Raw genomic sequence first — 27347 nt, forward strand, 5'->3', positions numbered from 1 at the left:
GTGGAGAGCCTGGGACTCACGTCTGAGTATACCCAGCACACTCAGGGTGAAAATTGCAAAAAACACAGTTGATGGACAGAATGTAGAACAATGTCATACATTCACACCAGTACAAGGATCTGGGCCTAAATCCATCGTTTTTTTTTGCACTCCACACCACCCTGGGTTAGACACTGGCTATATGCAAATCAGCTCTGACCCTGTGCCCCATGGGAACAGTTCAGTCCGAACTACCAAGCCATGTCTTTCCCAGACCGGAATCAAGCATCCAAGGACCGGTTTCTGGCTATCAGCCTTCATTCAGCCTGGATAGCTTGACTCCAGTGGTGTGGAGAGCCTGGGATTCACGTCTGAGTATACCCTGCACACTCAGGGTGAAAATTGCAAAAAACACAGTTGATGGACAGAATGTAGAACAATGTCAAGGATCTGGGCCTAAATCCATCGTTTTTTTGCACTCCACACCACCCTGGGTTAGACACTGGCTATATGCAAATCAGCTCTGACCCTGTGCCCCATGGGAACAGTCCAGTCCGAACTACCAAGCCATGTCTTTCCCAGGCCGGAATCAAGCATCCAAGGACCGGTTTCTGGCTATCAGCCTTCAGTTCTCTATTGCATAGGTCCTCTCCTCCTTTAGTCCAGCCGATCAGTCACGGATTGTCTTCGATGACATGGCAAGAAGTCCGTATTACCTTTCTGAGCACCAGTTAGGTGTCGGACAGTGAACCGAAAAGGCTAGACCAAAACCAATGTAAGACTTGGGTATTTCCAACCACTAGAGCGGTTCTTAGTCCATATATCCTATAAAATGCCAACTCAATAGTTAATACCTACATGATTGCACAGCCCACTTGATGGTCAAATATTATTTTTCTGGTGGTTGGCACATTCATGGGGCACAAATGTTCGAGTTCTATATGATATAGTGTTAAACCCATTAGGAAATTGTCTGAAGTCAATAGAGAATCATTTGCGTTCTTCATGTTTCAGAACAGGCATAACAGGCAACGATCAATTGCTTCTCAATGGCTCTATATTCTTCAGGTGTACCATATTTTCTATTTCTTTTTGGATAGTTTTCCTCCATTTCTCAGTAATTTACTACGGTTTCACCCGAACTTAGACATCTATTGGATTGTCTGTTGCATGCTCAATCAAAATTGTTTATGCAGGTAACCTGGAAAATACATTGCCCGCTTTCTTTATTATACCACTTGGATTTTGTTTTTGGGCATGGCTAATGAATGATTTTTCGAACAAATCTTCCCACCTGCTAGATTTCGGACCAGGAGCATGTGTTCTTGAGGGGAAATTTTTAGATGCGCTATTTCCACTTGGCCTTCTATTTCAGATTCTTCCCGTTTTTTAATGAAATTGATATTGTAGATCAGGTTGTGGTATCCATTATATACCTTTTCCAGTGCTCGAGATTACATCGTATGGACTGTGTCACTTGGTCAACATTTTGCACTGGGCCAACATTTTGTTTCAGGGGTAGGTAGTAATACCAAAATCTTATCACTTGGTTGTAGGAATCTTATTTGTGTCCCTTTGTTCTAGAGGTTGTTGGGCTGCTTCCATATCTTCCACAGAAATAAATGGTCCAAACGAGATTTCTACAGATATGGGAGTATTATTAGCCTATCTAAATTCCAAACTTGTAGTCACATGGCCCCAATCCAAAGGACAGGGGAACATAACATTATTCAACAAAAGGATGAGTGTTTCGACATAACAACACAAAAACATACAAAGTTCAATTGAAAATTAATTCACAATTATATTGGCATTGAACATATTCAAATACATTATATATTATAGAGCGGTCTCCCCGTGGTGTGAGGTGCAAGTGCTAGAAAGAAGTGCTTGTGTAAAAGTAAGGAAAGATAAAAATTCCAATTCCAAGAGGTAAGATTTACAAACAAATATGCCCAAAGTCTGTCCGACGTTCTTTGAGGCAAATCATTTTCCATCCATCGTATGTAGGTACAGTGTATGCTTAGATACTGTCGATCTATAGATAACTAGCTCAGTACAGGCTATACAAAATGAGAGATGTCAACTTTTTGACCTAGAATCACAAGAGCCAATTAACCCCTTTGGTGCTCATGACGAGCTCAGCTCGTCATAAAGCATGGTGCTCGTGTGCTCATGACGAGCTGAGCTCGTCATGACCACACCCATTATCATTATGGCCCAGCACAGCAGAGGAATAGCCTGCGCAGCCAAGGTGTTAAAACCATAATGGTGGGTCTTCATCGGGACAGTTAGGAGCAACTCGAAATCAATAGTATTCCAGTGAGGAATCAGAATGAAGGCCAGCCGGCTCTTCATCTGTGTTGGTCTAGAAAGATCCAAAATCCATTAGTACCTTCCTCGAGGTGCTTTGTATTAATAACTTAATGGTCACCAAGAATTTTCAGAAAGAGTTGTCCAAGTCAATTACGGTACAGACTCTGCTCAATACAATGTGTCGTAATAAATGTCTCGCGGCATTCATTATGATACATTGTATTGAGCAAATTCTTGGTGACCATTAAGTCATTATTACAAAGCACCTCGTGGAAGGCACTATTGGATCTTTCTAGTCCACTATGAGGGCACCTATATATTGCCCATAGATAAAGAACCAGCTGGCTCCCGTTGGAAGGTCTGTTTGCGGAACCGTTCCAGGAGCCGTGTCCGGGGGTGTTATTCCCCATCGACGTCCCAAGGTAAGTGCAGGTGTTTGAAGTTGCAGCAACCCCCAACTTCGCCTCGTAGATACTCCTCTTTCAAGCCGCTCCTCGCGTTCGCTGGTTGAGGAGTCTGTACACGACTCTGCTCCGGGCCTCCCTGTCTTTTCGGGAGCCGGGGCATCGATGACCCAGATGAGAGAGTATTATAACTCTCTACATCTTATCTTGGGTCTTCACCTTCCCCCGGAGCACATCTGGCCCTAAGGAGGTTAGAGGAGCCACGCTGGCAAGTTCGCCCTCGATGTCATTTGGGCCCTCTGAGTCATTGGATTAGCCCCAGGAGGCGGCGGCTGACTCTGCTTTAGCGCCAGTTCAAGGCCCTTTGGGGTTTCCAATTTCAGCATCTATCCTCGATCAGCCGACTACGGCAATGGTGTCGGCACCGCCAATCAAAGCCATTCCTCCTCTCGACATCGAAGGTGTCACCTTCTCTGCGTCGGTTGACGACAGTTGTGGAGTCGATGGAGCCATCTGTGGTGAATGTCTTGCTTCCTCTTCCTTCTCATGGTGGTACTTCTGACGGTCATCTTTTAGAATATGATATGAAGGAGTCTGGGCTTTTGCAGCCTTTATCTGAGGCTGTTCCACATTTTGTGGAGAAGAATTATCTATCTGCACTAGGGGAAGCTGGTGGGTTAGAGTTTCCCCAGCTTTGGGACTTCTTTCCCCTCCTAGCCTTGCTACTGAGGTGAGCTCCTCTTTTGCGGACATGTTAAAAAACGTGACTATGATTTTGGAGTAAACTCTTCCTTCTGTGGAAAAGTCTACTGATCCCTAGATCGATGTCCTCTGTCAAGGCCAGACGCAGTAGAGCCTGTTCTCCCATATAGTGAGGCCCAGTGCGACATTTTGTTGGGCACTTGGGCTAAACCTGATACGGGTGTCCCTGTGGACCGTTCCATATCTAGCAGGTACCTACCGGCTCCTGGAGATCCAGCTTGTCCCCTCAGGCATCCTTCTTCCCGTAGTTTAGTGGTACTGATTCAGCCTTAAAAAAATATGGATTCTCTCCCTAATGTTCCATTGGACAGAGATTCTAGGAGACACGATACACGTGGCAAGCATATTTTCTCTTCTGCTAGTTCTGCTTTGAGGTCCATTAACATGTCTTGGGTGTTTTTCCCACGGATTGTGGGATTTATTACAATCTATGTTGCCATCACTTCCAGATGACCACTGATCCAATCTTTATCAGTTGATTTGGGATGGCCAGCAGGCAGCTAAACTGTTAATTAGATGTGGCATGGATACCACAGATTTGGTGAGTCGGGCCACGGCATCCACTGTGGCGCTACGGCGTTGTGTCTGGTTGCGTTCCTCAGGCTTTTCAGATGCTGTCCAAGCTGCTTTGGTTGATATGCCCTTTGATGGCACCCATCTTTTTGGTGCCCAGGTCGACTTGGTTTTGTGGCGTTTCTGCGACAGTCAAGGTGAAATCTAGTCCTAATTTCTCTCTTTTTAATTATCTGCCTCTTTAGGTTTTTTCCTTTTACTAGGCTTAATGGGGATCTTTTATTTCTTACACGGCTGGCCATGTTATGGCAGTGCCATAGTTGTCTAGATTCTGCCTGTTGGTGACACCCGATGTGGTGTTCCTGCGGTTAGCAGGTATTATTCTTTCAATACTGTCTAGGACAGGTTATGTCCCCTTTTTGCGTGTTATGAGATACCTACTGAATAGGTTTTCTTTCCCTTTTTCCTCTGATTATGGGTTTCATTCTTAAGAGGTCGTTAGCTTATGGTATTTTCTTCTGGTTAGGAAGTTTACCTATGTCTCCTGCTCATTTAGAAGCATGTTTGTATGCTGGTGAGCATTGCTTTCGACTTTCAGTATCATTATGTTCATGCGACTTCTTGGCTTGCGTTCAACGGCTTTCAACAGATGGGCTCCAACAAGGGAGGGGGGGTTTGCAGACTGTGCAATTACCACTCTGAGTCATGGCTGCATCTCCTGTGTTGTTGCCCGGCCCTAGCTGCCCCAAGAAAGTCTCTCTTAAAACCCTTGTATTTAAGATGGGGCATTAGGACATGCTGGGAGGCTTCGGCTCTTTGTTTCGCATCCACTGACATCCAAGTGCTTGCAAGGTCGGGAAAATTTGGACAATCTTCTGTCACCTTCTTCGGCTCCCGCTCTCCCACGTCCTCCCCCTCAAAAACTCATCACAGACTTTTTTTCCCCCGTGGTATAGCACTTTTAGTTTTTATTACCTTTAATTTTGGTTTTGCGTAGCAAAATGTTTATATCGGCAACTACAAGACTGTGTTTCTTAGAAGCACAACGGCCACTAAGCTCAGTGAGCAGTTTCTCAGCTTTGTGTTTCTGTTTTCTTCCTTTTATCCTAAACATGACAAATGTGCTATTGCTGATTTTTTATATATGTGCTAATGCTGTTTTTATAGCAATGGTTTTAAGTAACTGTGCTAAACTAATAAAACTTCAAACTTCAGTATCTCTTATAGGATCATCTTGTCCCTTGGATGGAGATTATTTACAGAGAGCATGCTAGTACTTTTTGGCTACGCTGAGTTTCCACTTCAGTTGAGTTTGGGCTCTTCCCAGCTGTCTGTGTTTCTGACCTGTCGGAGGTTCCCACTAGAACATTCTTTTTTGATCTGTCCTTCAGTTGCATACAGTCCTTTTTGCTATTTTTTGGCTGGGTGCACTTTTCATTGAATTCCTATGTGCACGGGCCGGTTTTCCTTTAGGTTCTGCTACTCTTCTTGATGGTGGTTATACCAGCTCTGCCATGCTGTGCGTTGCTTGCTCAAGGCATGCTCAAGCTTTCCCACTGCGTTTCTGTCCATAGTGGGCACCGGGCAATCCCCCGGTGCGCCGCAACGTGGGGGGCCGGTTTTGGGCTCCTGGGGGCCGTTTTTGTTACAGGGCCGTTTCGCAATGGATTTGCCTGTCTAAATAAGGGGGCACTGGACAGGGAGTCGTGGAAGTGGTCTGAATGTGTGTCCATTACTGCATTGAAGTCATCCCTACTAATCCACAGTAAGTGGGACCAGTGGCCAGCACAGAGGAGAGATGTGAGAGGAAGACATATTGGTCTGAGTTTGGGGCATAAATACTACCCAGGACTAAGCGCCTACTGTCTAGCTTCCCATAGACAAACACATACTGACCATTTGTGTCTATCTTGGTATCTCCAACTTCAAATGGCGTTCCAGCCCGTATCCAGAACACAACGACCCTTGTAAAAGCTGAGAATGTAGTGACAGACAGTTGTACCCTGCATTTCATCCGTAACTTGTCGAACTTAGTAGAACAGAGATGAGTCTCCTTTAGGTAAACTATGTGCACTTTGCGGTGGTTGATTTGGGTGTGAATACAGTGCCATTTATGAGCCGATCCCAACCACCTCACATTCCACATCAATATTTTTAAGGAATTTGTTACCATTGACATTTATAAAATATTTAGGATAGTGATGGAAATAATCTATCTAACGACGCCGATAGCCTTCACAACCCTTACCATACATATATACCCTTACGACTTGTACCACACATATACCTTTACTATACATGCCTTTACAACATAATTTGTTGTAAAGACATGCGTGGTCAGGCAAATGCGTTGTAAAAAAATGCATGATAAAGGCTATGTGAGGTACCTGTACATCCGTTGTAATGGCTGTTTCTTGTGGCAATGCGTCCCTCCCTGCCCTTAGGCAGTCCAATAATGCACACATTGTTGTATCGTGCTCTGCCTTCCGTATCTTTAGTTCTTTGTGTAGAAGGTGCAATTGTGAACGTAAGTCCTCCATTTCAGTTGTGTGTGCTTCCTGTTGGGGGGCCAGGGTCGCAAGCTTTGTCTCTGTGGCTTTGACCCTGTCAGCCAATTTGTGATGGACGTCGTGTAGCAGGCCCAGTTCTGTGGGTGCACTGGAGTCTCAAATGTCCTGCAGTATTAAATCCAGTTTGTCCGGTGTCATGGTGGGTACCGTGGGTGGGATATAGTCCACTCTTGTGTGGTCAGGTGATTTGCATCAGTGCAGACACATCCCGGCTGTGAGTTGTCGTGGCTTGGCGTTGGGGCCGGCTTTTCCCTTAATTCATCCCATGCTAAAATCACTGCAGTCGTGAAGGCAACACTGATGGATACAGCCAGTTTCTAGCCCATAAAGGTTATATCTAGTGATGCCTCGTAAATAACGGTGAGCAATGTAACCCCATTACAAGGGACAACCAGGCATGGAGCGGGGTCTATAGGACCTCTCTGTTGCTTATCGTGGGCAATATAGTGGGTTTGGCCCAGCACATGGAGGAGAGGGACAATCTGGGGACCTAGTCCCAACTGTCAGGAGCAACAGGGGCCTGGTTTGATGGGTTAGCCTGAGAGGACCAACACGGGGGGGTGGGGTGGTTGGGTGGTGCAGTTGTCCAGATCCAGGGTACCGAAAGTGGCAGCTGCCCATTGACAATGGAGTGGCCGCAAGATGAGTGCTTCTGGGACCGCAAGTACTGCCTACTTGGTCTGTCCTGGTGCATTCGCCAGGTCAGTCTGGTGCTCCGTGGCCAGTCCCATGTCTGTGTCCCCTTCATGCATCTGGTGAACAGTCTGTGTAGGGGTGGCAGTCAGTCAATGTCATTCATATATTAGGACTCCAGGGCCTGCCCGCTGTTCCTCCTGTGTGATAGCTGCTTATGAGAGATTTCACTGGTTCCCAGCTGATATCAAGTGAGGCGCACCAGAGTGGTCTGTCCTAGTGGATGGTGTGGGCATAAATTGTACGGCCCTAAGGACCGGGGCAGGCTTCAGAAAACAGTGAATCATGGGCCCCTGGGCCAGGACATGGAAATGATGGGCCTCACTCTGCAGTACTGGGGGAGTTGAAGTCTATAGTAATGGGGAGGCTCCACAGTGCTTTTACTACAGCAGAAGGCTTGCAGCCACCTTATTTGGGGTCTTAGACCTGGTCGTCACACGAGGGGATATAGGGCGTTCTGGGTCGTTTCCTCCTCATAAAAAGGCCTATCCTGGGGTGATTCGCTGCATTCAATTAATTGTACCTCATTCTACTGTGATATGGTAAGACACACAGAGTGAGCCGTCGCTTCTCTCCGGATCTGGGAAGTCTTGCTGCGTGTTAGGCCCGATGGGTTATCAGGATGCGGGTTGCAGCGGAATGCCTCTGTGATGTCCCCCTCTCAATACATAGTCCAGGCCAAGCCGCTGCTGTGTCGTAGGAAGTGAGCACCCTGCTTTTAGAGAATTCTGGCGTACCACCGAGATCAAGAGGCACCGTCGCTTTGTGTCACCAGGTCCAGAGGGGAGTATCCCCCAAAGCGCAGGGCCGATCCGAGTCCTCCAGCACAGGAGGGCAAGTGGCGTATGTGTCGTCGCCCGGCTCAGGACGTCTTGGCCACGCGGTCTCCGCAAGGGCAGCAAACAGACTTACCGCTACCCACCGCCATCGCAGAAGCTGCCACACCGGAGAGAGGGGATGGTTATCCGCATTCCCCCGGCCTTTTATGGTAGTAGTTGCGTCTCGGATGGCAACAGATATTTTGTAGTTCCTGGGCTTCCCTTGGGACCTTCACTGAATTCCATTCGCCATATTAGGCGATTGGCCATGCCCCCCTTCACCACCTAGTCTCTTGACACTTCTGGGAGTCCTGAAAGAAAACGTATTTGATGGAAAACCTTAAGTTTAACATGATACAGCAACATTTAGCAGTACTTCAAGACCATAGATTTATTTTTGACTTCTTCAAAGGATTTCCTTTGTGCTTGTACTAATTTAGCATAATCCAGAAAGATAATTGTGGTCTAAGTTGTAATGAACCCTTATTATTTCATGTCTACCCTTGTAGTTGAGCATCCATCTCTTCAGGGACTGCCCAGGAAAATACATGAAGCGCAAGTTGTTTCATTTTGCCTCCCCTCTGCATGGTCTTACAGAGTTTTGGACATTGTAATAAGTTGAGCTATGGCCATTTGTAGCTGTTTGACAGCATCTTCTAAGTCAGAAAATTTAGTTTTATCTTCAGTGACTCTGTTGACCATGTTGCTAGTAGCTTGGTATGAGAGGGGTACATTAAGGCCCATCTCTCTGATCTTGTCTTCGAGAGCAATATTGGATGGTCAGTTGCTCTAAGAATAACCTCAGTAGAAAAAGAGGAGTCAATCTATTTGTGAGGAGAGGTTGCTGTCCAAGGCCTGTCCTGGTTACAGAAGTGACAGAGGGTTTACTTCTTGCAAATTTTTTCATGCTTCTTTGTTGTGGGATGTGTCTAGTGTCTACCCTTTGTCCCTGGCTATTTTTAGTTGTATGGCATTGCCATGGTTTAGATTGTTCATATAGGAAGTCTCAGAGTACTGGAGGCATAGTCTCCAGGGAGAGATGTGCTTCAAGTCTTGTTCATGTTCGATTTAATTGCTGGGGCTTTAGAACAGCCTCTCTTACCCTAATGTAGGACTCATATGTTATGGTGGAGAAGTGTGGCTCACTGGTTAGAGGAGGCAGACCTGGAAGCAGAGGTCAGCCCGGGACCAGGGTTCAATTCCCGGCTCGGCGGGGTCTTGAGTCCTAAAATGTCCATGGACTCTACAATTCTCGCTCCGGTGCCTACTCGATTCACGGGTTCGCACTCTGCGACTCTGGGCAATAGCTTGCTTAATCTCCACAACTGCCCCTCGCGGCGGGATGCCTGGCTTTCACCATGCGGATACCCTGCCGGGGTTATCTCACAGGGGAATACCAGGACGGGTTCCCTAAGCAAGCGCTTAGAAACCGCTCAGTGATTTGCGCTATATAAATTCCTGTACATTTACATTTACATATGGAAGACTGAATCTTCAAGCATTAAATCAGATGGAGGTCAGACCAATACCAGACATAGAAGAAAAATGAGAGATGGGAAGTACAAACATTTCTATGGGCCCTACCTGTATGTTTAACAGAGGTGGTCGTTCCCCTCAGCCAACATATTTCATTTGGGTGGGTAATACCTCATCCAAGTCTAGTATCCCAAAGAGCCATGGCTTCTGTAACGGCAAGTGGTCCCCTCCAACATGCGGCCTGTCCACAAGGTACCAAGTTAAAGAAGTCATGTACATTTACCCTCTGGCCCCCTTAACTCCATGGGTGAGCTTCCAGGTAGACTGCCAGTGTACCAGGAAAGATGGATAAATCCTAAAACAATGTGAACTGGTTTGGCTATAGGGATCATGTAGTGAAGCTCCTTCACTGGAGTTTAGTCAGTGTTGACCCAAAGCCCCCACCCCGGCAGGACCCTGCCTGCCACATCACAGTTCAGGAGAGGCTCACTGTTGATACTAAGAGCTCCCTGTCCCCAGTGGTTGCCATGGTCTAATGGTTAGCCTAAGGTCACAATACCAGCATGCCAGAATAAAATGTCCATTCTGCCCAGGGAGAGCTGCAGGAGTTCCTGGGGTACAAGAGACTGATGTGCTGCTGTATATGTGTAAACCATAGCGAAGTTCTAAGCAGGACATCCACATCAGCCGCTTGTGACAATGCAGGACAATTCGTTATTTTCAGGCTGTGGGGCCGGTTCATGCCACGGGTACACATGGAGGGATCCTCGCTGGGGTGAGAAGAGGCAAGAAATTAACACCCCCCGCCCCCCCCCCCCGACTTCATGCATTTGATGGGCCCTGAAATTTGAGCTACCTCTTACCCTGCCTTTGCCACTGATGTCTTGACTCTTCTTCATCCATGCTACTCCCCAGTGAGACTGATGTGACGATGGCCGTGAATTTGGCAGTGCCGCTGTCTCTAAAAATTGTGATCTGCCTCAGTCGCTAGTGTTGACCAGGCCAAATTTGACTCCCGCTTCAACCTACCAAGCTTGCTCAGGTCAGCGGCAAGCACAAGCATTTGGAAGCAGCTCTGGTTACAGGTTGCTGTAAATGGCAAGGGGCTGGGAATTACTGTTGGATGGTGCCCGTAGATGGACAATTACAAAGGATGAAATGGGATTGGAGAAGGATCCCTCCTAGAAGGTGTCTTCCTTCGAGGCTTGTCAGACCAAATACCCCAAACAAAAGATTCTTAATTGTTTGGGTAGTGTTTCAACATATCCAATACAAAGAGCAACCAATATATTGTACTAAGAATAGAGAAATCATATTAAATAATGAAGTATCCTTGAGCGGCAAGAAACAGGCTGAAAGATTGCCAAGCATCTTCAGCATTGCCCTTTTGTCATAGGGTGGAGGTAGAGTATTAAGTGAAGAACGTCTCAAACAATTGATTTAAAAAAGGAGGGATATTCAAATCTGACTAGTTTTACGCTACCTAGATAATTGTAGTAAAATCCATATATCTGATGAGGGGTGAACAAAAACAGGTCACGGTGGAACAATGTTAACATTGTATCTAGACACCTGCCAGAATCTGAATACCTTCCAATCGTGTCACAAAATCTAAAATAAAAATAACAATATAAATTTTGCAACTAATTCATGAGTCAACATGTTTCAGTGCAATTTGGAAGTCTGGGGGCTCATGGGTATTTTTCAAGACCTGGTATCTTGTCTTATACTAACAAGTATTTCCTTAAGGCCTGCTCCTCTACAAAGGGGATTGTTGTCTTGTTATTAGCCCATTGTTGGGACTCTCAGATGCTTCCAATACAGTCTTCAGTTTGTGTAAGGATGCTTACTCTGTAAGATGAGGGTTTCGTCAAAGAGATGGCAAGAGAAAAATGGCTTTTGTGCACCTTGCTTGGTACCCTGCGCAAACAATTTCTGTATGATTTAAGCTCAGCAAGTTTCTCTTGGGCTAGGTTCATGCTAAACATGTACCACCATACATACTTATAGCTTGTTTACTCTAATGCCAGGGGCGTATCTACAATCAAGGTCGACCAGAAATTCAAATTAACACATTCACCTTTTCACTGTTCCAGTTGCACAAGTACATGATTGTTCTAGCCTGGAGGTCAGGTGGCTCTACATAAGACCATTTTTGTAAACCTTAGCCGGTTATACCCCTTAAGCAATAAGAATGATCAAATACGCTCATTTACAAAAACTGCACATATTTCACCAAAATAAGATTTGAGCCTTTCACATATCCTGAATTTACACCACATACATAACCCACATTCTATTCATTATTTTTTACTTACAGAGAGTAAGGGAGGCCGCCCGCAGAAGCTGGAACAAGATCACAGCAGACCAGCTCGCCACCTCCCTGAGCCAGCACCCTCCTGCCAGCTCAGCGAACCCCAGCCAGGCCGCCGACAACCTCACGAAGTGGATCAGCATCTGCGTGGACGAGCTCGCCCCGCTGAGGACCCCGCCCAGCAGACCCGGCAGCAAGAAAGCCCTGTGGTTCACCGACGAACTCAAGAGCTCCAAGAAGAACTGCCGAGCCCTCGAGAAAGTCTGGAGAAGGGAACCCACACCGGACAACAGGACCACCTTCAAGCTGGCCACCCGGAAGCACCACCAGCTGATCCGCGCCGCCAAGAAAACTGCATTCAAGGACCGGCTGGACAACAACGCACACAACTGCAAGGAACTCTTCAACATCGTGAAAGAGCTATCCAACCCCAGCGCAGGAAACAACAACATCACCCCATCGCAAGACCTCTGCAACTCCCTCGCTTCATACTTCCACAACAAGATCGCGGACATACACAACAGCTTCAACAACCAACCAACGCACACCAAGACCGAACAACCACCCCCCACCACCACCCTCCACGCCTGGACCCCGATCAGCACCGAAGACACCATCCGCACGATGAACTCCATCCACTCCGGATCACCGACCGACCCCTGCCCTCACCACGTCTTCAACAAGGCCGACGCTGTCATCGCACCCCACCTGCGAGACATCATCAACACATCCTTCGACACCGCCACCTTCCCTGAGAGCTGGAAGCACGCCGAACTCAGCGCTCTACTCAAGAAACCCACAGCGGACCCCACCGAACTCAAGAATTACCGCCCCATCTCGCTCCTCCCGTTTCCAGCCAAAGTCATCGAGAAGACCGTCAACAAGCAGATGGCCGCCTTCCTCGAGACGAATGGATCCCTCGACCCCTCACAGTCCGGCTTCCGAGCCAATCACAGCACCGAGACCGCCCTCATCGCCGCCACCGATGACATCCGAGCCCTGATGGACAACGGAGAAACAGTGGCCCTCATCCTCCTAGACCTCTCCGCGGCATTCAACACTGTCTGCCACCGCACCCTAGTACAGCGCCTCAGCAACGTCGGAATCCAGGACAAGGCGCTGGAATGGATCATCTCCTTCCTCGACGGAAGAACACAGAGAGTCCGCCTACCACCGTACAAGTCAGAGGCCACCGAAGTCATCTGCGGCGTCCCCCAAGGATCCTCACTGAGCCCCACCCTCTTCAACGTCTACATGAGCCCCCTCGCGGCCATCGCACGCCAACACAACCTCAGCATAATCTCCTACGCCGACGACACCCAGCTGATCCTCTCCCTGACCAACGACCCCGCCGCCGCCAGAGCCAACCTGCACGAAGGGATGAAAGAGGTAGCCGAGTGGATGACGACCAGCCGCCTGAAACTGAACTCGGACAAGACGGAGGTCCTCATCCTGGGCTCTTCACCCTCCGCCTGGGACGACTCCTGGTGGCCTCCCGCCCTGGGCACCGCACCCAAACCGACAGACCATGCACGCAACCTGGGCTTCATCCTGGACTCCTCCCTCTCCATGACCAGGCAAGTCAACAACGTCTCCTCGGCATGCTTCAACATCCTACGCATGCTACGGAAGATCTTCTGGTGGATCCCCACCGAGACCAGGAAGACCTTCACCCAGGCCCTCGTCACTAGCCGACTGGACTACGGCAACGCCCTCTACGCTGGTACCACCGCCAAGCTCCAGAAGAGGCTCCAGCGGATCCAGAACGCCTCAGCCAGACTCATCCTCGACATCCCACGAACCAGCCACATCTCCGGACATCTGAGAGACCTACACTGGCTCCCCGTCAACAAAAGAATCACCTTCCGCCTCCTCACCCACGCACACAAAGCCCTACACGACCAAGGCCCAAGCTACCTCAACAGCCGAATCAACTTCTACGCTCCCAAACGCCACCTCTGATCAGCCAACCACGCCCTCGCCGCCGTCCCCCGCATCCGAAGAGCGACTACAGGAGGAAGGTCCTTCTCCTACCTGGCCGCCAAGACCTGGAACTCCCTCCCGACCGACCTGCGCCTGACCCAAGACCACCTCTCCTTCAGGAAGAAGCTGAAGACCTGGCTGAGCAGTAGCGGCACCCCCCCACCCCCAGCGCCTTGAGACCCTACGGGTATGTAGTGCGCTCTATAAATGTCAGTGATTGATTGATCATTGCCTTTTATCAATATTGTGTTAACTGGTATATCGAATGTATTTTGCATCAGTTTTTAGAAAGTATATTTTTACTGCCTATTGCTCTCAGTACCAGTTAGACGGAATTCCAACTGGAAATTCCTAGCATCCAGAATTACTGTTTCCAGCTGCTACTTGGAATTGTGCCTATTAAGAATTAGGCCTCACAGAATGATGAAATACTGTGAAGACTTTAAATTCTGTACCGTATTCCCTATTCTGGGAAGTTTAACCTGCTGTAAGCAGGTGGTAAATGGGAACAGTGGCTTTCTTGCAGGGAGGGGTTGGAGGAAGAGGGGCTTGGCGGGTAGAGGAGGGAAAGAGCAGAATAGTTTTGGCAAGAGGGAGCACAGCGTACCCTTTCAAAAGAAAATATTTGTTGGCGGCCAGGCATTGACGCTCGGCTACCGTTGCTGTCAAAGCCTCATGTAATTTTATCGGATGGAATTACTGGCTGGGGAGGTCAGGTTCGGTGTTCCTGCACCAAAGAAAACCACATGTGACAACACCAAGCCAGTCATGATCAGGCAGAATATAAAATAATATGGTAATTCTGATCTGCCTGACTCATAATTAGGGCTAAGAGATTTTTTTATACGATTATGATCTACTGTTGCCTTTCCCCTTGCCTATGGATCTCTTCCTTACTGCTCAGCCAGAATGAGTGTTGGTGTGCTCGGAAATGTCTGGAATGTTGGATGATTGATGATGTCGTAAAATGCATGGGTGCCTGGTGAGGTTGGGAATGTCAGTTGGAGTGTGCAGGCAGAGTGGGAGAGAGGCTGCTCCTTGTGGGGCATCACATGGACTTAACATCTTCCTGTAACTTTCTGATGCTGTTAACTTATGAATAAATCTACAATATGTATCTATACGTCACCTGGCTCCAGAAGATCTTTTATTTACAACATATACCTTTAAAGAACACTACCTCATGGTGCAGAAACATTCCTCTCTTGGTCGGAGAAACCTGCTCTCTCTCGCACATTGACTGTATCTTTCCATTTGACACTGTACGGCACTGACTTTCTCCTACGTTCACACTGTGCAAAGGTCACATAAATATATACATGCATGTCTTGCTTCACTCCTGCTCATGAGTTATCGGTGATACATGTTTTGTGAACTGTTGAGAAGCTATTTTTTTTCTTCATTGATCAGTGAAGGGGGCATCTCCTCTGTAGTCACACATTTGGCAAGAGTTTGACGCCGTCATCTCGACCTCCACTGTCCCCAAGACGGCCATATGTTACGAAGCAGCCCCCACCCCCCACTGATCCATAAATCCCTTAGTTTAGAAAACCCAGGTTAATGTCAGAATGAATGTCCCTTTGGTATGAGAACATTGTCTCAGTTTATCTGCTTATAATGCATGTGCAACATAGATAAGGAGTTTTTTTACCATGACAAAGACCTTTTGACCAATATCCGGCACCAAGTGTTGGTCGAAACATGTTGGTATTTCTAGTGGTTAGGTGAACCATTATGTTCTACCTCTAGACCACAACTTTGGTTTTAGCCTATACAAGGGTATCCTTAAATTAAGGAATTTCCTTCGAGGTACACCTCTAGTTATTTTAAATGTTTAATCTTCAATCTGGATCAACTAACTTGTCCTCTAAAATAATATTTAAGTACTCCCAAATTTATTTGGTTGAGTCCGCTGATGTGGCACTGTCCTACTCCAATGTGAGAGGTGGTTTATGATGAAGTATACCATGATAAGCTGTGGGTGAGGTGATCTCTCAAATATATTTTTGTGACACTGTGCATCATTCTTTTGTTTTTTACACACAGGACAAGAGTGACTTCTTTCCTATGAACTACAGTGTCTCAGGTGTGATAATAAAATAGCAAGCACTCCATTATTACCACTGATGCCCAGTTGGCTTCTTTGAAGTATCCTGTTTGTTAGACCACCAGACCTTTTGTAAAAATGTGTAAATCAGTTGCCTGCAGATTATTAGTACATTCATTTTGATAAATGGTATTCGTTAAATACGGAAGTGTTCTAAAACAATATCTTGAAATAAAAATTAATTCCTGCCTGCTCCCAGCCTACCAATTTTCTCCTATAATCCAGAATTTGAATCTTCAGAAGATCCCTTGACATATGTAATAATAATTGTACACTGGTGTTTTGTAATGTTTTAGTTGCGTTTTTCCAAGATCATAGCATCCAAAACCACACCACCAGTCTAGTCACTATTTTCATTATCAAACTTGTGGGGGCATCCTTTACTTTATAATTCATTTTATGCACCAATTCATCCCGATCATCTAGCAATATCTCTTTTAGCAACAGTAAGACCAACATTAATGGGCATTTCCAAAATCCAAAACTGAGGTAGAGATGGGATCTCACTTTCCAGAATCAGTCCCATTTCATCCAGAAATCCTTCCCAATATTCCTGCATTTTGTTTGCATTTCCAGACCCTATGTATGCATGTGAATTCCTCCCTCTCACACTTCAACAACGAAAAAAGTGAGTGCCTGGGCCTGGAAATATCTATTAGAATGCAGGCATTACATCGTTAGTGCCTTTACATGCAGTCAGTACCATGACTGTGGGTGACGTCACCACGACTTCCATTACAAAGCAAGTCATTACCACGACTTACTTTAGTGAATGCGGTGTTGGACTGGTGTTGGATTTAAGTCCAACACCTTCCCTACTGATAGACCGACTGGAGCTGGAATGGTAATTTAAACTATTACAAAGTCCAGTACTTCCTTAAAGCAAGTCGTCGTAATGACTTGCGTTGTAATGGAACTCGTGGTCATGACACAGTCGTGGTATTGACTGCATTGTTAAGCCACACGTAGTTTTGGCATGCATGGTAACAGATGCTATTTGTCTTGGCCCACCCAATTTTACACACACTGCCCTATTCAGAATTGTTAGTTGAATAATTCTACACTGTTGGTATTCCCTATTAGTTTCTCAACCGACCGACTACTCTGTATACGTTTTTTTTCTAGTCTAACCTAACTAGAAAAAGAAATCTATAGTGAGAAGCTGATGGTTTGGGCATTTCATAGCCACTGTTTCATCTTTAGAACTGTTGATCTTTATGTCACAATAATTCTGAGAGATCAGAGTAGTTTTTACTATTAAAATGTGTTTTGCAATTCACTTCCCTTTCAACAATATGTATGCTTTCTAATTTTTAGTAAACCTCATGTGTTGTAATGCTGGGTCTTTTTTTTGCTGTTGCCCCTGTTTTGTTTTTATTTGTTCTAATTATTATTTATTGTTCCAGTACATAAAAATCTTGTTTTTTAATTTGACGTTTTTCTGTAGTAAACAAAATTCTATACATTTTGTGAATGATGTGACAAGAAAAGAGCTAGAGAGTACGTATTGGATAGAGGTGCCTACCTAGTCCGATATCTTTTCTTTTTTGTTAAAAAGTACACTCTTGGGGAAAAAAATGATTGAAATACACTTTGATTAAATGTTTCCTAGTTGAAAGATTTTTGACTGAAAACTAAATATAATTGGGCTACCGCCCATGTGTATCCCAAACACTATATGAATATCATTACTTCAACATTATCATTCCGTAGACTCAAAGTTATTGGGACCAGCATTCAGATGAAATTTGGCAGGAGTTAGAAAAGTAAATTTGTCAAGTTGGAGTGATGAGGAGTCTGGGGATAACCAGGCCCCAATAATGGTATAGCCAGAGTCCAAAGACGAAGCAATAGTAAAAGGAGTAAGTGCGGGAGAGAGGGACAGTAGCTGTGCCTAAAATTGATAATTCAGCTAGAAATAACAAGAGTACTGTTAAAGCAGAGGATGCATTTCCAGCTCTTTACTGGTGTTTTAAAGTAGCCTTCATTGGTAAATAGTCACTGGAGACGGAAGCCCCAAGTTGTGCATTTCAGAAGAGTGAAAAATAACAATAAAGATCAAATGGAGTTATGAAGAAAATGGCGACTTAAACTGCAAATATCCTGTCTCCATAATTGTAAACATTGCTAACTTTTGTTTGGAATGAAATATAATCTGCAAAGGAGCCCATTATTTTTTAACATTTTTACAAATAAAAATATACTGAGTGATTTTAAAAATAAGTCATTGATTTATTCACCTGCAACCGTCTATTTCCCTCACACATTAACATTATGGTTGTGTTAAAATTACTGAGGCATTGTTTATTTCAGGTGTTTCCTCACACATCCCCTTATTAGAAAGTGTTGAGGAGGCGTGCATTTTATGTTTCATCCATATAATTTTGCATGTTTTGTTTGAGGTGTCTTCTCAAAGTTGCAGGGACTCACTCTATAAACCCTCTTGTTATCCATTCAGGCCATTATGGAAGAAGCTGATGTCCGTTTAATTGAAATTAAGAAAGCAGTCGCTGAGTTTGAACGTGATGTGGTCAAACCTGCGCTTAAGAAAAAAAGTTCAGTTATTACTTCAGAAAAGGTGATGCGATACATCGAAGAGAAGATGAGGGCCAAGGTAAGTGTGATTCATCAAGAAATTTAAGTGTAACTGCGCTGTCTCAAATTCTCTGGTACTCTATGACTGAAATGTGACAGGAACACTCCACATGCTCTTCTATTCCATGGATATCTCCACCTTTCATAACAGTCCTTGCCATTCTATGATTTAGGTATTAATGGACTAGTCAGGACTTTCCCACAGTACCTGCCATTCCTTGACAACACCATGTCTGAAACATCAAGCCCCTCCGCACGGTGGTTGTCATATTATGGCCCATGTATACCACAAACACTAAGGGGCTGATTGTGATGCGGGTTAGAAAGCTTCCCAACCGAATTGGTTTGGAAATGGTTTCCGACCCACTCTGGTCGGGAGAGTCCGACCGACGGAGTACGATGCATCCGGATGCTTCCCAATACGATTTGGTTGGACTCCCATTAAATTCAATGTAAGCATATGTTTCTAACCACATCATAATTGGGCCCTCGGTCGGTAAGACATATTCCTGATCTGATTTGGAAGGAGCAAATGCCGTTAGGAGGCCTTCCTAACTGCGTCAGAAATAGGTCCTACGTGGGAATGCTTTCCTAACCGCATTAGAATCAGGCCCTCAGTCGTTCATCTAATGCCGTTCAATGAATAGTGGTAAAAAACTAAGATAAGATCATAATAAATAATTCCTCTTGGTAAAGCGCCTGAAATTGACCTACAAAAGCATCATAAAATTGTCACTGGATGTATACAAACATTTCTTCACATCTTTAGCATATTGTAGATTATCAGTTAACAGAGTGCTTGAAAGTGTGGAGACAATGGCTAGAAGAAAGAGAAAAAGAGAAATAAGCAGAGTGTAGATGAAATATTATTGGTTGAAGTTGATAACCCTTTCAACAGAAGTGTTTATACATAGATGAACCTCAGTACACAGAGACATCATCAGAGTGGGTAGTGACATAAAGGAAATGCACGGCAACTCATGTGGTAGTATACTGATTCAAAAATGTGTTGTGATCTCACTTTCATTGCACCCTAAACCAATGGCCTGTTTTGCAAACATATTTACATTGCCTTGCAATTTTTATTTTATGGATTGCATTATCTGGAACAGGGGCAGGATACTGCATAGCAGGAGGACAGTGTTATTTGATTGTACTACTGAATATCAACACAAAAATATTGTGGCATACTAATATCTAGGACAGAATATTTAGAGACAAAATATCGAAAGGTAAGGGCATATAAGGAAGTATAGATTTTTTATTCCTAACTCCACACCTACGTACCTTGAAGATATGTATTGCATAGGTTCCTATGGGTGGATTTAGGTAGAGAAAATCTAGACATACTTACCTGTTGATATTTTGTTTTCAATATTCTGCCTTCGATATTCTGGTCTATCAATATTCTTGATTCAATGTTCAGGGGACGCAGCTGTTATTTTACAGTCATTGTAACACAAGTATAAGACTGATAGTTTAAGCGATGACTCTTTCCCTCATTGGCCTACTGTTCAATATAGCTACAATGGCCACATCCCCATCTTCTTTTCTAGGCAGTGCTAAATAATTTATTAGTACCTTGCCACTTCTATTTTTGGGATCTTAGAAGCAATGCCAAGTTACCCTTCAAGCAAACTTTGCCCAAACTTGTGAAGAGGAGTAATCCAGAACTTTAACGAATATTTTATGAAATATGGTCTAAATGATTTTTGGGAGGTGTTATGGGACTGAAAATTATAGCAGAGTTGTGATATTATTTGATGTAAGGCACTTTGCCCTTCAAAGCACATCTGCACCCTGAGCTTAAGGGTTAAGCTGTAATATCTGCTCCCAATCTCAAAAGCCTAACATGAGTAGTGCTGACTTATACCAATTTATCTTGTACCAAGTGCACCCTGAATTCCTGAAACATGTACCATCCTGGGCAGCAACTATGCTGGGTTTGCCAAGAATTGGAAAAAGGTGTCCACGTTTACAATATTTTATCTCTTATTTCCAAATCCCATTGAGGGCCCTCAATCCAGAGTCTGCCCTTACCCAAAATACCAGTGGCTAGACTGGCAGCGTAAAGAGAAGCACATGGAAAATTTCCTGTCTGGTTCCATTCCCCACTTGTAAGGTCTGTGACTCCATCCCATTAAAACTCATTGCTGCAGTTGGAGCTATGTAATAGTTGAATATTTGCCCTGTTTTTCAAATCAATACCATATCGTTCCAACACCGTGAGTGTCCCATTCGCACCCAAAAGAGTCAAATGTCTTTTTGACTTAAAGAGAAATTATTGCAAGAGGACCCTTAATGCCATATCGTTTTTCTTTCCAGTTCTGCATCATGATCCTATTCAGTTGTGTAGAACATTTAGGCATGAAGCCCTACTAGTTTTCACTATAGTAAGCAATCTGTTTGCCAGTATCTTGGATAGTATTTTTGTTTCAGCATTCAAACGTGAGATTGGGCAATAAAAGGGTCATTTGTCAGAGGGTATGCCGTCCTTGTGTATGACTGCTCTAATAGACTGCAAGAGGCCTCAATACTGTCTGCAGAATGTCTATCCCTTTGAGATGATGATGCTCTGCCGAAGTGAATGGCTTTGTATGTATATCTTTTCTTTCCTGATTGGGGTGACGTCTTCTTATCCTTTGCCAGGGTACGCAGTGTATTGCTGTTAAAGACACCTGAAGATCCAGCACTCTCCACTGCCCCCAGTGTTTCTCAGTATGTGGCTGATTTGGGCCTCATTCTTGAGCTTCCTTTTATGCCTTTTCCTCCCACTTAGGAAGCAGTTATGGCATCTCCTTTGTCCTCTGGCCCTGCAGGTCAGAAAATGACCTGCAGCAGTCCACCATTCTCTGAACCTTTGTGTATGCTTGGAAGAAAAAGAGTGTTTTTACTTTTCAAAACTGGTAATTCCCTGGGTGGCTCCACTGTTTCCCTTGCCTCCAGCGGATTTCATCCCCACCAGGGGAGATGTCTTCCGGAGCCCGTTATTTTGCCCATGTGTCGCTCCGGCTGTGTCTGTAATGCCAATAGGCCCCATAACGGGAGAGATCCAACTTTTAATCTACCCTTTGCCATGGGTGTTTTGATTTCAGGGCCACTCCAAAATTCCTTTCTTCAATTTTGTTGCAGGCCTGTACTTTTGCTTGTTGTTTTTAAAGATCTGTGGGCCAGGGGGGGCCTTGTTCACCTCACCATCACATGGTGCGGGTATTCCAGATCCTGCTCACTCTACTCCCTCCTCCCTTGTGGACATATGTTACCAGGATCATCATCAGTAGGATTGGAAACAGGACGGGGTTGGAAGATAATTATCCATGACACCCACCTAACAAGTTGAACGCTCCCTCAACAAAAAGGGCTCTTGTTCTGCTTCTGCACTAGCTGTTAGTGGTGCTTCTCTTAGCCCCACTAGCCGTTGCCTTATTTCCCCTTCTACCTGCTGCTTCTGTGTCGTTGCATGCTGATGTTTTCTGAGGGCCTCTTCAGTCTTGTCAGCTGGGTGGTCTGTTGTCTCGCCTTGGATCTTTGGCTTTTTTAGGCCACGCAAGACCAACCACGTCACTGTCCTCGCCGACCCTGCAGGCCAGAACAACTTTTGCTAGGATTGCTCTGCCAGCCCGTACTCTTACTTCACCTCTATATCCCTCACCAGCATCATTAATATCTCCCAGGCTATCTCTTGGCTTGCATGCCTTCCTTCTCTGTCTGCTCTGCAGGTCCCTGAGGAATTGCCTTAGCTAGATGCCAATTCAGTACCCTCCAGGGCTCAATCTTGGTAAGTGGTTGCTGGGTACAGTGTAAAGATTATGTTGGGCGGAGTGAGGTTTCCTTTTGGAAACTCAGCAGGCACTGCACTGACCCCATCTTACACCACCATGACATCCCGACTAAAGTACCAAAAGATCTCCATTGTATGTTTTAATATCCTTGTTTCAGTGTATTCTGACTTCTGTATAGCCGATGCATTGTTATAGTACATTGCAGAGAACTATAGCAAGGTCATAACAGGAAGGATCCCCTCTCAAAGACCATTTACCTGAAAACCGGATTCTTGGCTCTGATTTGAATTAGATTAGTCCCTTTCTTGCGCTAAGCAACTCACAATGTACTGTTCTAATTCTGGATTGCATTTTGCATTAGTGAATCCTGAGGGCATGTTCCTTCTCTTCGGTAATCTTTTATCCAGTAGCCAGTTCATTGCCTCCATTTATATTCCAAACTCCTTTCCTGGCTTGGTTGTATATATTCTTAAAGCCCCCCCAAAGTTCCAGGTTTCCCTCACGTATCCTCTGTGCAAAATATAAAAATTAAGGCAGCAACTTGGACCTTTCTCCACAGCATCGCCTGCATAATTGCAGATTGTGAAAGCAATATTTAGCCCTGCTCCGCAGCCACCACTGTTGTATGGCAGATCCATAGCAGCAACACGTAACTCTTCTCCACAACCCAACCATTCCAGTCCATGTTAATAACAGAATATTTCGCCCACATGTTCTTTTGCAGATTGCTGAGCATAAAATGTCACCTGTCCCTATAGTCTATGCCTATACGCAACAGATGATACAATTACTATGCCTGAGCAAAGTTGGACGACTTTTATGATTTCTTCGTATTTTTTATTTTTTTTTAGTTTCAGGGTCATCATCTGCACAAAGTTGGCAATTTAAAAAAAAATTTGGTTGGCAAAATATCCTACCTAAAGTAGATTGTGTAAGACAAAAAAAGCTTAAAACCTACTTTTTGTGGGGAGTTTCTACCATAGAAAAATATCTGCAGGAAGAAATGAATGAAATGAAATGAGCATTTGTAAAGCGCATGGCTACCAGAAGGCCTCCCAGCGCTAGGCAGACACATGATCAGGTGGAACAGCAAAAATTCAGGGGACCAGGAAGGTTTTGAGTTGTTTCCGGAAGGCAAGATGACCAGTCTCTTTTCGGATGTGAAGGGGCAGAGCATTCCAAAGCCTGCCAGCATTAAGGGAGAAGAGTCTGCCGCCACTTCTGGCTCGTTTAATTCTGGGGATGTTGACTAGAAGGAGTTCATCTGAGCGAAGTTCTCTCCTTGCTTTATAAGGCTGAATTACAGCCCAGAGAAGAGGAGGACCAGTCCCCTGCAAGGACCTGTGAACGAATCCGAGAGATTTAAAAATAACTTGTTCTTTCACTGGGAGACAGTGTAGTAGACGGAGGGTTGGTTTTGCGGACAGGAATTTGGATGTTACCGTCAGCAGTCTGGCTGGGCAGTTCTGGGCAATCTGCAGTTTATTGATCACAGAGCTAGGGGCTCCCAGGTAAAGAGTTTGCTTTGTACCAGCAGGTGAAGATGATAAACTTTGCAAAATTGATCACTTTCACAGAAGTTAATCGCCAGAATTATAGTTTCACACACTACTAACATATCAACACTTGTCTTCGCTCCCTGAATTTCATAAAGAGATATTTTGCCCTTCTTCAAAGCCCCTTGTAATTCCAGGTCAGATAGTATTCTGTTGTATTGGTACCTCTACAGAACTATCTTACCCCAAATCACTTTCTCCACAGCCCCTGATGCTCCATGAAGGACCCATGACAAGATCTTTCGGTCATCCTTTAATGTCCTTCCTATTCTATAAGAGATCTGGAGTGGGTAGCCTTACTGGACCAGCCATTCTGGTGTTGTAAAAAATACAATGAGGCCTTTTTGTGCTGGCGAAAAATGGATTTATTAGGGAATGTATGCATTTACTCTCAGACTGCAAAGCTCTTAGTGGCACCTTGAACCCAACAAGCTGGGAGCCTGTGAGGAAAGGCTGAACGTCTTAAAGAACTTTTTTTCTTTCTTTCGCATTTCACAGGAACACTGGTTTTGTTTCATTGACAGTTGTTGTTCTATTATACAATGCAATGAACTTATGGAATTTTAAAAAATGTCTTTAATTGTACAGGACATGCTGACCGATAAACTGCGCTTGAAAATTGTATCCCTTAAGGTACAAAAGAAAAAATTACAGATGCAGCTGAGACAGGTGAGTGCTGCAGTTGGAGGCATACACAAAGGAGCAACAGTTGATTGGCTCTCTCCAATAGCAGGCATGTGTGGGCATTGGGCAGAACCGCAGGCCAGTGGATGATGGGTAAAGAATAGAGCGGCTGATGATGGGCACAGACCCGAGTCAGTGAGAGGTGGGCATCTAGCAGCGATCAAAGGTGTGTAATGAGTGAACATGGCAGGGGTAGTTTGTGTCAATTTGGACTGCAAACAGGCAAAGGATCTAACGCTTAAATAGAAGAGTCAGCTGGTGTGGGTCAGATAACCGCGCGACATGGGCAAATCGTATTAAGCACACCAGTATTTTGATGGCCTCGGTACAAATCGGGTGTGTGCGTGAGAAAGCAAGCACGGTTAGTAAAAAGCATTCAGCCTGTTAGCATGTAATTGACAGATAAAGAGCAGAAGCGGGTTGTTGCAGAGCACAAGGCATACATAGGTAAGTGAGTGCATGTGGCAGTCTGGTACTGGTTACAGAGTGAGGTAGGGTATTGAGAGTACAGAAGAATGGCGAAAGGAGTGAGTCACAGATTCGTGGCTGATTAGAAATAGTAGGTGAGGTGGCTACAGTACAGAGATAATACAGTAATTTGTTATAGTCTGTTGATAAATACATATTGGAGGTGAGTGAGAGGCGAGGTATGGCATGTCAAGGATGGGCAATGGACAGAAATAGGTGAATAGTTTGCTGTAGCAAGTTGATAATGGTCACAGAGTAGAAGAATGTGAGTGACGCAATATATTAAGTTGACAATGGCTAGTGGTGGCTGAGTACAGCAGGGTGATTTTGGCACTTGACTGAGGTTAGTGAGTAAGTGAAAGCATATAGTAGGTTTTTAAGATTCCAAGAGCAGACTTAACAGAGCAATGAAGCATAGCAGATATTTGTGATGCGTGCATGGTGCAGATTCGCGACACATCATGAATGACACATTACTGCAATTTGATGATTAAGGGGCATATGTAGGTAATTTCAATTTTGCGATTCTCAAATAGCGATTTTTAAGGAATCGCTATTTGAGAATTACACAATGGAATGTAGGTAAAAAATCGCAATTTTTTTGCGAATTGCTAAAATTCCTTAATTGCGATTAGCAAATTGTGAATCGCAATTAAGGAATGAGTGTCTCATTCATTCCTATGGGCCAGGAGGCCCATAGGAATGAATGGGGATACATTCTCAAATTGCGGTTTTCTATGAGAAAATCGCAATTTGAAAATCGCAATTCCAAGGGTGCCAGGGTGTCCAAAAGACACCTGTTGCACCCCTGGAATGTGTATGTAAGTACATGTGGCGCACATACATGCCCTAAGGGCATGTCTGTGTGCCACATGGCACTTTGAATTTAAAAAAAAATGCATTTTGACAGGAAATCTCAAAATACCATCTACTTGGAGTAGGTGGTATTTTGCGATTCCTTAGCCAAAATCGCAATTTCAAGGCACCCCTACATGGCATTTAAGGAATCGCAAAATTGCGATTCCTTAAATGCTTGAGCAAAATAAGGAATCACATTTTAGCGATTCCTTATTTTGCTATGTGGCCCATACATACCAAAACACCTTTTGCGATTCGCAAATGCCGGAATTCCGGCTTTTGCGAATCGCAAATGGCTTCCTACATATGCCCCTAAGAGAGCAAGATACAGGGAGCTATGGACACATATTATGGACTAGTGAACAGCAGGTTAGTGAGTAAGTAGTCTCAGAAAACTGAAACTGCAAGGTAGATAGAGTAATTTGAGTTAAAAACTGGCTATAAAGTAGGGCACAGGTGTGGGGTAATTTACTGAGGTGACCGTGACCAAGGCCAAGAGTGCTCCCAGGGCAACTTTTAATCGGGTTGCACTATTTATTTCCTATTGCAAAATAAACTGTGCTAAGATGTATAGATTGATCATACAGTGTTCAGGGTTTTAATTCCATGTCATTAAAGGTGGATATTCCCTTGTGGCATGTGTTGTTTTTCAGAAAGATGAAATTGGCGAGGTGCTGCATGAGGTGGATTTCCAGCAGCTGAAGATTGAGAACAGCCAATTCCTGGAGCGAATTGATGAGAGGAACCACGATCTCTTGCATCTGAAACTGACAGCAGGAAACACTCTTCTGATCCTCACCTCATACAAAGTACGAGGGCAAGGCTGGTATCACCTAGTATATGCCAATGTTTGAGGACATACTTGCCTCTAAAAGGACATTTTGAAGTGGGAGAACAAACTTCTACAACAGATTTTGAGGGGAATCTTGTATGTTATCATTGCTACTTGTTGCTTGGTCTTTCCTTTTTAGTTCTTGGAACAAAAGCCCTCCCCCAGTGTTGCATAAAAAATGTATGCCTGGAATATAATTGACCAGAAAAATGGCTTCGGGGTAAGCAAAAGGCTTTTGTAACTCAATCTCTTTTTGTTAAGAATTCCTTTCTGAACATTTTCGAATTTCCACAATCACTGATGACTCCCAGGCCTTAAATACCCCTTATGTAAGATTAATTTCTTCAAGTCTCTTTCACGCCCATTATTATCGCTATCTCAAACGACATGTTGGAATGATAGGACAAAGGTAATTTCTTCTATTTTCCGAATACCTTTATATTTTATTCTCCATGGGACCATATCTGTGCTTCCACCTTTATGATTTATACGCATTTATAACCTTTCTTATGCTAATTTGCTAGAGGTTGTCAGATATTCCTTTTCCTCAAACAGACTAAATAGTTTGTGTGACATTTCCTTTTCCTTCACACCACATGTTTCCACAGTACTGCCCCTGGACATAAAAACATCTAAA

The 27347-nt window shown here is 44.6% G+C and overlaps 1 protein-coding gene across 1 annotated transcript in view; it reads left to right on the forward strand.

Moving 5' to 3' along the window:
• Positions 1-27347, forward strand: part of CFAP263 (cilia and flagella associated protein 263) — a 98149-nt gene that overhangs the window by 20764 nt on the left and 50038 nt on the right. Inside the window, exons 4-6 of the mRNA XM_086947794.1 lie at positions 18394-18549; positions 24457-24537; positions 26532-26687. Coding sequence (XP_086803920.1) covers positions 18394-18549; positions 24457-24537; positions 26532-26687 — 393 coding nt within the window. The remainder of the gene's footprint in view (positions 1-18393; positions 18550-24456; positions 24538-26531; positions 26688-27347) is intronic.

Source organism: Lissotriton vulgaris, chromosome 12, assembly GCF_964263255.1.
Source record: "Lissotriton vulgaris chromosome 12, aLisVul1.2, whole genome shotgun sequence".
In the NCBI taxonomy this organism is placed as follows: Eukaryota; Metazoa; Chordata; class Amphibia; order Caudata; family Salamandridae; genus Lissotriton; species Lissotriton vulgaris.